Source organism: Mustela putorius, unplaced genomic scaffold (genome assembly GCF_011764305.1).
Source record: "Mustela putorius furo isolate JIRA1106 unplaced genomic scaffold, ASM1176430v1.1 tig00003853_pilon_pilon_pilon, whole genome shotgun sequence".
NCBI lineage: Eukaryota > Metazoa > Chordata > Mammalia > Carnivora > Mustelidae > Mustela > Mustela putorius.
The window spans coordinates 72,341,536-72,353,604 of NW_025422005.1; the positions used below are offsets into that span (position 1 = coordinate 72,341,536).

At 36.5% G+C, this 12,069-nt stretch overlaps 1 protein-coding gene and 1 long non-coding RNA gene across 9 annotated transcripts in view; one reads left to right on the forward strand and one right to left on the reverse strand.

The window, feature by feature from the left end:
• The window catches only part of ODF2L (outer dense fiber of sperm tails 2 like), a 34,863-nt gene extending 25,069 nt beyond the window's left edge, over positions 1-9,794 (reverse strand). For 2 of the 8 annotated variants that reach the window (XM_045064807.1, XM_004752665.3), the window contains exons 1-5: positions 9,571-9,794; positions 7,707-7,803; positions 4,023-4,192; positions 1,400-1,532; positions 543-671 (exon numbers count right to left, since the gene is read on the reverse strand). In XM_045064807.1, coding sequence (XP_044920742.1) covers positions 543-671; positions 1,400-1,532; positions 4,023-4,192; positions 7,707-7,736 — 462 coding nt within the window. In that variant the 5' untranslated portion in view covers positions 7,737-7,803; positions 9,571-9,794. Of the gene's footprint in view, positions 1-542; positions 672-1,399; positions 1,533-4,022; positions 4,193-7,706; positions 7,952-9,287; positions 9,482-9,570 lie in introns of those variants that run through there. The other 6 variants (XM_004752664.3, XM_013056204.2, XM_004752663.3 and 3 more) reach the window with 6 other exon arrangements.
• LOC106005800 lies at positions 9,546-11,695 on the forward strand. Its single transcript, XR_006601801.1, has 2 exons — positions 9,546-9,656; positions 10,265-11,695. It is a non-coding gene; the product is annotated as an uncharacterized LOC106005800 (long non-coding RNA).
• Positions 11,696-12,069: the final 374 nt, after the last annotated feature.

The window sequence follows — 12,069 nt, forward strand, 5'->3', positions numbered from 1 at the left end:
TAATAGGGTAAGGAGGGGTGGGTGGGGTTGGGTGGTGGGCAAACTTTTAAAGGCCATGGGGTTCCTTTTTGTGGTGTTGAAAATGCTCTAACATTGGCTGTGGTGATTGCTGCACAGTTCTGTAAATACACTAAAAATCACTGAATTGTACACTTTAAATGGGTGAATTGTATGGTATATGAATTATCTCGCAAAAAACTGTTAGCCACCAAAGATTAATCCATGTATGAATACAATGGTACAAAGGAGCTTAAATTCTAAGAAAATTTTATCGTTACCAGATGAGATGAACTTTAACAAATGATGAAAAATTTTGAGATAGAAAATATAAGTGTTTTTCCTATAAAAACATGCTGCTTTCATGTAGAACTATTTGTGAAACATTAAGAGTAAGGGTTAGTTTAATGATTTCCACTTCAAACAAAAATTCAAGAATTATTTCCATTTCAAATTTACCAATAATTCAATTTCTACAGTTTAAGAAATAGCAAATCCTTCAAGTGAGAAATACATCTATTACATTAGTGCTTAGGAGCCCTTACTTGTTGGTATTCTGTCTTTCTAAGAAGACGTTCCAAAGTTTTTTTTACACGTTTAAAAGTGTCTAATTCTTTTGTTAATATTTCCTTCTGTTCAGAGATCTTCTTCAAATTGGAGGCAAAAAGATCAGCCTGACAAAATGTAAGAACCACATACCTTTTTAAGATACAGCATTAAAAAAAATTTTTTTAAAGATACATTAAGACACCTAAATTACAGCGTCACTGTATTTTAAGTATTAAGTATTACAGTATTAAAACACCTAAAATACAATGTTGCAGTAAAGTATCAAAGAATACTTTATTCTAGCCACAAAATCATTTTTGCATATGGTAAGAGTAAATTTTGCCAAGTTTATTAATAGTATATTAAAGTACATCATATATTAAACTAATAAAATCAAAATAAGAGCATAAGTCCTACAGTACTTCAGGCATTTATTGTAATGAAGCTAGTAGAATACAATTTATTTTTCATCTCTAACTCAAACTTTAGTACACTGAAATTTTGGAATACAAGTTTCTATTCCATACAACACTATAGAAAATAGATATATTTCATCTTAGAATATTTTAGTTTAAATTTACTCTTAAAATAGTTGACTCTCTAGTTGAACTTCAGATAAATCAAGTACCAAGGTATATGCTTTCCAGCTTAACCTCTTATCAAGTGCATGCCTGAGATTATCTTTGAAGAAAAAAATTTCAGTTAATGACATAGGAGACTGATAAACCTTCAATTTTTTATATCAAAAACCAGTATGTGTCCATAACTATGTTAAGATATAACTACAATTAATGTATCCCGAGTATCATGCTTGTTGTACATTTTATTAGATGTTCACAAGTCAGATACTCACATTTTCAAAACTAATATCTTCAATGGTATTCTTAAATAATGGCAAAAGTAATTCTACAGAACAGGTTGCCAACTCAGCTTCCTTAAATGTTGCTTCCAGGTCAGTCTTTTCATTTAGGATGTCCTGCTTTAGACTAATTATATATATACAAATAAAATTTAAGTTAAATCTGTCACATCAAGTAGTTATACTTTTATGCAAATATAACACAGTGTAACTATCAGTTACACAAACTGCTCTCCAAAATGTAACAGTAAGTTGTCACTAAAAATGTATCAAATTTTTCCTATACTCCCTTATTTTTCTATACTTAATATACACAGAAAAATTTTTTAACATTTAGATATGTAACACACAAAAACCACCAACAGCGACGCTTCACTGTGCTGTTTGTAATTGTTCAACATCTCTTTTCTGGTTTGTAAAATGATTTGTGGGAATATGTTTATGTCTTTTTTACCTCCTTATCTTCTCTCTTCTCCAAACCCAAAAGATTTGTCTTTCTAGACCTTATTCCCTAATGCTTTCTTGAAACTTTCATGTCCTTCACCAAAAATTCCTCCAGAAGAACAAATAAGCTAAACAAATAGAACACGAAAAACTAAAGCTCTCGAGATCTCAAAAATCCTTCATGCTTGGCTTTATAATACATCATTATTCAAAACAAACTATTAATATTTGCCTTCTCAATTACCTAGACACTACTTACTGTGTATCATTGTAAGAGATATCTCTTTGGTCACATTTTTACATCCTGAAATCAGGATGCTTCTTGTAATCTTTGTTAGTTAAGAAGCAACCGTAAGTTCTTTCTTGCACATGCCTAGAACTTAAAGGTGGCCAATGCTTTCAAGAATACCTGAAATGGGGTGTAGCACTTTTTAAATCCTAGGAATCGAGGATCATGGAGGAGTTGAAGAAGCTGGTGATGTAGGAATGTTTAGCAACATTCCAGAAGCAAGACTCCAAAACAGGCTTGCTGGATATTCTAAGAGCCGAGCACCAGTAAATCTTATTTCAGTTAGAGATGCTCCTAAGAAATGCCACATCACCAATACTCTTAATAGCTAGGACAACTCTGAGTCAAAAAGTAACTCAGAAGAGTCGGATTTTGAGTATAAGAAAATTTTGAGAATACCCTACTTTACTTCATTTATATTTTATTCTTATATAAGCATAGAGTTATTTGAAGTCAAAATCTATGTACAATTAAGTCTGAAGGAGCTTTTTCAATATTTATAAATAAAATAACAAGTCATAAGAAAGCATCGTATCGGGGTGAGAGAGAGAGAGAGCACAAACATATCTGCTCGTATCGGGGTGCCTGGATGGTTCGGTTCTTAAGCGTCTGTCTTCGGCTCAAGTCATGATCACAGGGTCCTGGAATCGAGCCCCCAGTCGGGCTCCCTGCTCGGCTGGAAGTCTGCTTCTCCTTCTCCCTCTCTCCCTGCTTGTGTTCTCTCTTTCTCATTATGTCCCTCTCTGTCAAATAAATAAATAAAATCTTAAAAAAAAAAAAAAAAGCACTGTATCTTTATTCAATAGGCAGTTTTTTTCTTTCTTTACAAAACATAATATAATGGCTCATCAACAACTGATGGGATCTTAGAGGCTATGTCTGAAAGCAGACTGTGTTCTTAATTACAGCTGGCTTAACGTGATGGGTGTAAGATGTTGGCTGTAAATAACAGTTGCCCATTATTAAAAACCATGGGCAGAAGAAAGTCAAATGATTATATATGACCAAATATCACTGTCATTTACAAGTTAAACAGAAGCTAGACTATACTATCAACAGTGACAATAACGGTGTTTTAAGACTGTCATTTTGCAGGGCACGTGGGTAGCTCAGCTGGTTAAGCATCTGCTGTTGGCTCAGGTCACAATCCCAAGGTCCTGAAATCAAGCCCTGCATCAGGCTCCCTGTGGGAGCAGATATGTTTGTGCTCTCTCTCTCTCTCAAATAAATAAATAAAATCTTAAAAGGAAAAAAAAAAAAAAAGACTGTCATCTCAGTGAGCAATGAGTCATATAAATATTCCGTATGTTTTTTAAGATTTTATTTATTTGGGGGGAGGGGCAGATGGAGAGGGAAGGAGAAAATCTCAAGCAGACTCCCAACTGGTGTGCAGTCCAGTGTGGGGCTCAATCCCAGGACCCTGACATATGACCTGACTGAAAACAAGAACTGAACATTCAACTGACTGAACTACTCAGGCACCCCCATGTATTCCCTATTCTAAAGGAGATAGCAAAATATGACAGGTATTTGTTATATAGCAATACTCCAAATGACAGTGAATTAGTACTCATTAACTACATTTCCAAAATTCCACAGTATTTCTATTTTCATTTACCTTAGCTATAAGGCTTAATACTTTAATAACTTTCAATAGTTAAGGCCTTCATTTTTATTTGATTTCATTAAGATTCCAAAAAACTAGACCAATTCTGCTAAACGAGTACTGATTTGTAATCAGTTTAAATAAACATATGAATTTCTAGAGTTGAAGAAGTTATTATTGAAAGAATGCTGTATTTGATTCAAATAATTAACAGTATGGACAAAATATGAAATGCTAAAAACAGAAAATTAGATATCCCCTGCTATAATTGAGAATACCAGCTGAGATGACTTTCACTGGCAGCTTGTGGTAAATGTTCGTCCTCTGGTGTACTTGTAAAATGAGAACATAATTCTTCTGAATGACTTCTATCAATTGCAGGTTTCTCCATAAACTTGGTAAACGGATTTATAGGTGGCTTCCACAACTTTTCTTCATAAGGTGAAAGCTAAGAAATATTTTAGTTATTAAACTTATCATTTCAGTAGTTTCTTTTTTCTATCATTAACCTATAAGATAAAAATCCTAAACATGTATAAAGAATAATATTTTACAGACAAAACAGAAATTATAACTGCTACTCATTGTGATACTAATTTAAAAACTATCAAAATTCCATTGTACAACCATTCAACAATTGCCAATTCCACAGTTTCCAAAAGGCTTGTTATTTTCTACATAACCACAAGAATGTAGAAATTTTTATTAATCTATTTCTTGAAGTATTACAATAACTTAATCCAGTCATACTAGAAAAAAAATATAAAAACTATGGTTAACTCTGGTCCTCAGTTTCATTATATCTACCCAATAGGAAATGTATGTTATGTATGCCTAGAACAGTAGAAATTTCATATATTTTTCAAAGTATCTGGCAACAATAGCTACAAGAAGATTAAGCTATTCTTTTGAAAGTTTACAAAATTTACAAAATTAAATTGATTTATTCCCATTTCCCAGCTCAATCTAGAGTATTTTTTGGTGATAACGAATAGGCAGATGACAAATACTTCTAAGTTTAACTAAACAACTGTTTTCACCCAAACTTAGAGATATCATTTTTTTAAACAGGAATACTCAATGAATTTCTTCAGAACTGTTACATTTTAAGTAATGAAATAGTAGTTCAGCAATCATTAAGGCTGTGTTTTCAAAACTCTAATATATTGTGTCTTCCTGACTTATATTTATACATCTTACATTTATACAAAATCAAATGTTATATTTAATATCTTGTGCATTTTTTCAGAGATATTTTACCTCTTTGTAATTTATTTTTATAAACCTGTCTTATATATTTGTTCAGGAATTTTCAGTACTTTAGATATGAAGAATTAGAGCTTGAAAATTACTTATAGTTCTAAATGACACTTTGAAAGTGTCTGTAAAAATACATCTATTTTTGTCTAAAGGTTCTATACACTTCAGAAACAAATATTTAGGATACAGACCAATGAGAAGCATGTTAATATTTTTTAAATACCAGCAACTCATGTACAAATGGAACTGCCAACTAACCTACAGATATCTAAGATGATCTACTTGAATGGTGCAAATATGAAACATCTTTTAGTAGGACATAACAATATTTTGAGCTATCTGAAGTCTTAAGGAATTGAAGAAGAATTAAAAATAGATGGATATAAAAAATCAAATGTAAAACCAAACCTAAGGATGAAGAAGAATATGATCTAAATAAATCACTGCAATCAACAGTACTATCGTTTGGTTCCAACAGTTACCCCACTCACAGAGGAACTGGTATTTATCTTTCATTCATTCACTTGCTTAAAATTTGTTGCTCTGCACACTGGAATCTAAAGAAAGAATACCTTATTTACGTTTGAATCCTTAGTACCCACAAGCCTTATCAAAGCCAAGCAGTAATTGAAGGAGAGGACTCAAGGCTTAGAGCAGTTAATGTGATGAATAAAGGCAGCTGCTTTTTACTTATTCACTTCATTGATTTAGCTTTTGGGGGAATCATTAAAAGAAAAATGTTTCCTATGTTTTGAATAAAAGTTCAAAAATAACTGTAAGGGGATTAGGGTTCTTCAATTGGTAGTCAGTTTGGTATCAACATTTTTTAAATGAGTTCTTACTTGGCTCTGGGGGCTACTGGCAACATTTATACAATTTTTCTAAAAGTTTTATCACAAGATGAAATACTACATTTTTCTGCTTCATCACCTGTAAAAAGTAACTGTGTCTTACCATAAAGGGTAAACAAATAAAATTAAAGCATTGTAAAAACAGAGATCTTAGAATGACTCTTAGCCCAACATTCAGAAATGTTACCTTGATTACGGATTCCTCAAAACATAGAGAACTATGTAAATCAAGTCTCAGATATATCCATAGGAATTATCAACAATTATATTCTTATAATCTAGAAATATTTTCCAGGATAAAAATTGTTCGGAGTTTCCAAGGCACTCCACATTTGTGTATTGTGACAATACTATAACTAAAAACATATGTGTGCTGAACAACAATTTTCTTTAGCATAAAAACTCCTACCTTTACAAAAAAATGCTATCATTTTAGTGAGCCAAATGTATTCTTCTACAGAAAAGCAGATGTTTTGCAAGAAAATGTTTTCAATTACATGGAATATACTGCCAATTGACAAATATACTTCTGTACAACTTGGTGTTGAAACAAAGACACATATTCTGCACACATATTTAATAACCAAACACCTAAAGACTGGCAATTTAAACATATTTTAATGTTTAAAGAATTAAATTTCCTATACAGAGATGACTTTACCAGTCCCCTATCAAAAAGGCATGTACTTAAAGCTTTTTCCAGGCATGGTCATGGTTTATGCTGACCCCGCTACACTCACTAAAGTATGTTCCATTTTGGCCAACAACTAGCATTTGAGAGATGGCTGTTCAGGGACTGTAATGCTGGCCATGGTCAGAGAAAAGAAAGATCCCAGTTCAGGCCCTTCCTTAGCAACTAGATTGCGCTAAGTAAATGAACCAGCTGCAGACAAATATGTACTTAAAACCAATCTCTCTGAAGAAAACAGCATAAGAACCTCAAGATTTCAATTTGTTTTGCCAAACGTTAATTCTTGGAAAACGAGCTCCCACTGGCTTCAAACAAGAGCACACAGCTTCTCCCGAAAAATTCACTGAAATATTCAGCAAAGAACACAAAGTAGATATAGGAATGCTGCTCATCTCTCTCACTGTTCTTCACATTAGTCAAAGTTTACTAAAGAATTTGTAGAGTCCTGCAGAACAAATGGGAGTGACAAAAAGGAAGAGAAAAAGGCATTCTAGGTAGAGGATCAAGTACATGCTAGAGGAAGGAAATCACGAAGGGACATGATTTGTAAGGCCAAGTGGCAAAGGACGAAACTGGACACATGGAATTGGTCACTGCATGCCAAGCTCAAAAGTTTGAATTTTTTCCTAAAGATTAAGACAGACCATTAAATCATTTTAAGCAAGATAATAACAGATCAAAAGTGCATCTTTAAAGGATAAATTCAGTGGTATTTTGGAGGCTGGACCATGCATATGAGGGTAGAAGAGCAGAAGCAGTGAAACTGGTTATTCAAGTCCCAGAGAGATGAAATTCCAGCATTCTTTTCCTAGAAAAAAATTTGAAGCAATCAAAAGTTGTTTCCACTGGTGATTAAAAAAAAAAAAAAAAAAAAAAAAAACCTTGAAAAGCAATGAAGGAATTAGAATAGCAAGAGATCAGTAGAGAAAGTGACCCAAATAGAACACCTCACTTACCCATCTGAATGGACTGCTCCACATACCTGTTCCAGAAAATGACAGCTTATCCCTTTAAGTACCAAAATAACTTCTGAGCTTGAAGAAAATCTCCTGAAAGTATTATTTCTTCTTTCTCAGAGTACAGGTAGCCTGAGAATAATTTAACTAATTCTTGTTGACCCAGAGGCAGCATATTAAAATAAAATACCGAGCCAGACTCACCCGTTCTTGGTCCTTAGAACCACCTGACATGGACAACTCTCAAGCACAGCGGGCCTTAGTTGCCTCTTCTACATGGGAGAAACCTTTGCCAGCCAAGCTGTGGGGAGGTTTGAACAGAATAAAGCAGCACTTACAGGTGGGGTTTTTTGTTTGTTTGCTTGATTGGCTTTTTTTAAAATTTAGGGCCCCTTTGACTCGTTTTGGGGACTGCTTTCCCACCAGGTCTTCTCTTTAAATTTTTTCATCTTTAAAAAAAAAAAAAAACCATACTGAGTCAATCCCCATTCCTTAAATTATTTGCAGGCCTCGGTTATCTGTATAAAACCAACTTTTAAAAACAATTCCTTCAAGATCTGTTCTTTACAGAATCATTACAAATCATCATCAAAGAAGTCATAAGTTGAGGACTACTAAACCAGAGCCCAAGGGAAAACAACTGACTTCCAAAAGAATTGACTACCTGTACTCAAAACCTGACACTGATAGATGCCAACCTCACTGCTATATTCAGCTCCTTGAGTCTCATTCATCTGTACAATATAAACAAAGCCACTTTCTCATACCTTTGGGTTTTTTGGATACAAAAACCATATTATTTATACCCATCAACCATGAAAGTAGAAGAAAGTGAAGCAGAAAATGGATACCTAACTGTTGAAGAATTAGGAACATGACCATGACACTCTTATTCTAAGCAGAAGGAAAGCAAACTAATTTCACAAACAGGTTTTCTGGAGTTTGTTCTTTTAACTAACCAAGTAGCGTTTAAAACTACTCCAAACACCTCATTAATTAAAAAACACCTGAAACCTTACTATGGGTGAGGTGACAGGGAAACTTTGTCTCTGAAATAGACATCCTAAATACCAGCCCCGGTGTGGTAATGGTTTTCTCAATCAACATGCACCTCTGGGGCACCTGGGTGGCTCAGTGGGTTAAAGCCTCTGCCTTTGGCTTAGGGCATGGTCCCAGGGTCCTGGGATCGAGCCCCATATGGGGCTCTCTGCTCAGCGGGGAGCCTGCTCCTCCCTTCCCACCCCCCCAACCCTCCCCCCCGCCTACTTGTCATCTCTCTCAAATAAATAAATAAAATCTTCAAAAAAAAAAATGCTCCCCTTACTACCTGTACTCAAAACCTGACACTGTAGTTTACTTGATCACTTTTTTACAACCCCTCAAAGTGACTATTATTGCTCTCGTTTTCCAGTTAAGGAAACTGAAGCCAGTAAAGTTAAGTGACAGTCCAAGGCCACACACATGAAGGAGTTTCCTACAGAGTCTGGAAACCTAGAAGGAACCTGGAGAAGGACTTAATTTCCGAGGCTTCCCATAGTATTCTTCACTAAAGGGGCCCCAGGGCCTACCACAATCGGGTATAGATTATATGGTGGTCGCTTGAAAGCCAGTTGGGTAAGAGAACTGTTTCACAAGGAAACGCCGGCCAGAAAAGGGCTTCGTTCTGGAAAAGCCCATCTACTAAGATCTACCCTGGGGTCCTGGGAACCACATCTTCTCTAGGAGGACGAGCCTCGCTGCCTTTTCCCCAAGCCAGGCAGTCAACTCTGGGGAAGTGGCACGTACAGGCAAAAAGGGGCTGAGGTTTAGCTCTGGGTGGACGTGAAGGCATTTCATTTCCGGGACCCACCACAGCCCTTATCTCCAGAACCCCAAAATGCGTCCGCGGTAACCGCAGGGAAGCGGTCCGAGACCAAGCCTCCCCCTCCCAAAAGCGTGCCTACGCCCCGACCGCTACGTCAAGCACGCCGCCGTGACGTCAGCCCGGTGCCGCTCAGCTATGGAAGGGTCCAAAGGGGCCGCGAAGATGACGCCTCAGCGAACGTTAGTGGAAACCACTGCCGTATACCTGTGCTCTCCGGCCCTGGGTCGGCTAGGAGAGAGAGGGACGCAGGGGGCACTGCCGCAGGTAAAAGCTAGAAAGGAAGCCAAAAGGTGAGCTGCAAGGTGAGGTGGCAAGCAGGCGAATCCCTAGAACTGCTTGCTTTGGAAGGGTGCCCTCCCTGGTGCAAGCGGGACGAAAGCCGCGCTAGTAACCTCCTGTGGCTTCTCTGGCAACGGACGCCCCGCCCTTTGCGTCGGGCCCACAGCCGAAGCAGCCGATTGGCCGGGCTCAGGAAAGCAAGGGCCTGCGTCTGTTGCGATTGGCGGGAATGAGGGGGCGGGGCCTGGGAGAGGCGTTTTGTCTCTCAGTTGCCGCTCTGGGGAAACTTTTCCCGCCCGCCCTTGAAACCTTTTGTTTTACGGGAGAGGCCTCACTTTCGTATAGTTACCAAAACTATCAGTTGAGCTCAACCTAGAAAAGGAAATATAACCGATAGATTCCGCATTTTCTAACAGTTGGCCTGGAATTGCCCTGCTTTTGCTTTTTAAAGGGGACATTTGAAAAAGCCCAAGCAACCGCCCCTACAAAGGAACTTTAAGTATATAGTATTGCTGTTTAGCGGAGATCTTCCCCAGGCCTTCCCTTCTGTTCAATTAGGGACCTGGACGGTGATCTAAGGCGACTTTCAGATTTCAGATTCTTTGCATCTGTACAACAGGCAACGAGTATGATCTCTACGCTCCTGAACCAGCCAGGCGAAGTTTTACCTGGGAAACTAAAAGTCCACCTCACCTTGAAGTTCGTGTGAAGAATTGTGCACCATCACGGGAGATAAGCAAATAGAGCGAATTTCATACGTCAGTTGAGCAGTTTAGCCACACCGTGGCATACTTCATTATTGGTTTTATTTGAGAACATTTTCCATTGATGATTACAGCAAAGCTATCTTTGTTTTGTTTTGTTTTGTTTTGTTTTCCAGTGCTGCTTATCCAGCAGGAAGTTCATGGCAGTTTTTAAGAGTTCATTCATAAAGAACATATTACTGTTCCATATACGCAAATGCTAAAAAGCTGTGGAGACCGGATCCATCTCTTACTGATGGATCATGAGCTCTGGCAAGTCAACTAACGGCTACTCTGGGCTAGTCTTCCTTGTTTAAGAAACAAACAAACAAACAAAACCGGAAGTCGACACGTGAAATCGGTGCAAGGAAAGTAATTTTGAGGGTTTTTCTAACACTTACCTGGGATTCTAGCTAACCTTACTAGCTTGTCATAATAAAATAATTGTACACAGAAGTTAGGCTTCTCTTATGAAAAATACTTAATTAGATTGCATCAGTGTTAGATATAACCACCTTTATAAGACATGCAAAAGGAAAAGCAGTCACAAAATCTCAAGATGATTATATTAGATTCTCAAACTGACTATTTGAACTGCCCAGGTAAATATGGCATCTCTCATCTAAATCTAATCGAATCTAAATTTGAATTTGAAATCTGGTTGGATAATGAAGTTTTGGATAGAAAGATCCCTTATTTTAAATTATTTAAATGGAAAAAAAATTAATTCAGCCCACCAAAAATGCCAGTCAATTTCCCCAAATATCATTAAGTACTTGACTACTTACAAAATAATACATTAAGGATGTTCTAATAATTTAAAGCAGAGGCCAGTGTACTTTCTTCTGTAAAAGGCCACATACTAAATATTTTAGATTTTGTGGATTATACAGTCTCTGTCATATTTAATTCTGTCCTTGATGCATACAGATGTCATAAAGGATACATAAACACATGGTTTGGCTCTGTTCCCTAAAAACTTTATTTATAAAAGTAGATACCAGGATAGATTTGGCTCAGGACAGAGTGTACAGACCTCTGATATAAAGCATTTAAAACATCATTAGTGGTACATCTGTGTGTAGGATGCAAGGTGCAATGTTGGATAGTAATTTTATTTTTCTTCCCCATAGGAACAAATATATACTATAATGGTAAAAGTGAGCATGAAATAGTAAGCTGAAATAATGAAATGAAAAGTAGTAAACAGTAAAATGAAATAGAAGTAAACAATGAAATAGTAGTTTAAAGATACTTGATGAATACAAATAAAATTTAACAAAATAAAAAAGCAATTTAAAAAAATAGTTTGGTTGTGTAATAAATTATTTTCTTAGGACTTATTCCCCACTTGAGTTACTTGTGTTCTTTCCAACATGTTTTGGTTTTCTTCTGCTGTTTTAACAAACTTAGGGTTTAACAAAACAACCATTTTATTTGTTCATTATTCTGTGGTAAGAAATTCAGCCAGGGTTCAGCTGGGTGGGTTTTTTCCTCCATATGGCAATTGCTTGTGTCTCTCATCAGGTTGTAGCCAGATAGCTGCTGAGGCTGGAATATCCAAAATTATGTGTTTGGAGACTAAGTGGGCTCAATTGGAAAGCTAAGTCCTCCTTCACCCTATCCATGTGGCTCTGCAGGTGGCCAACTTGAGCTTTTGTTCATGGCAGGTGTGTCCTAA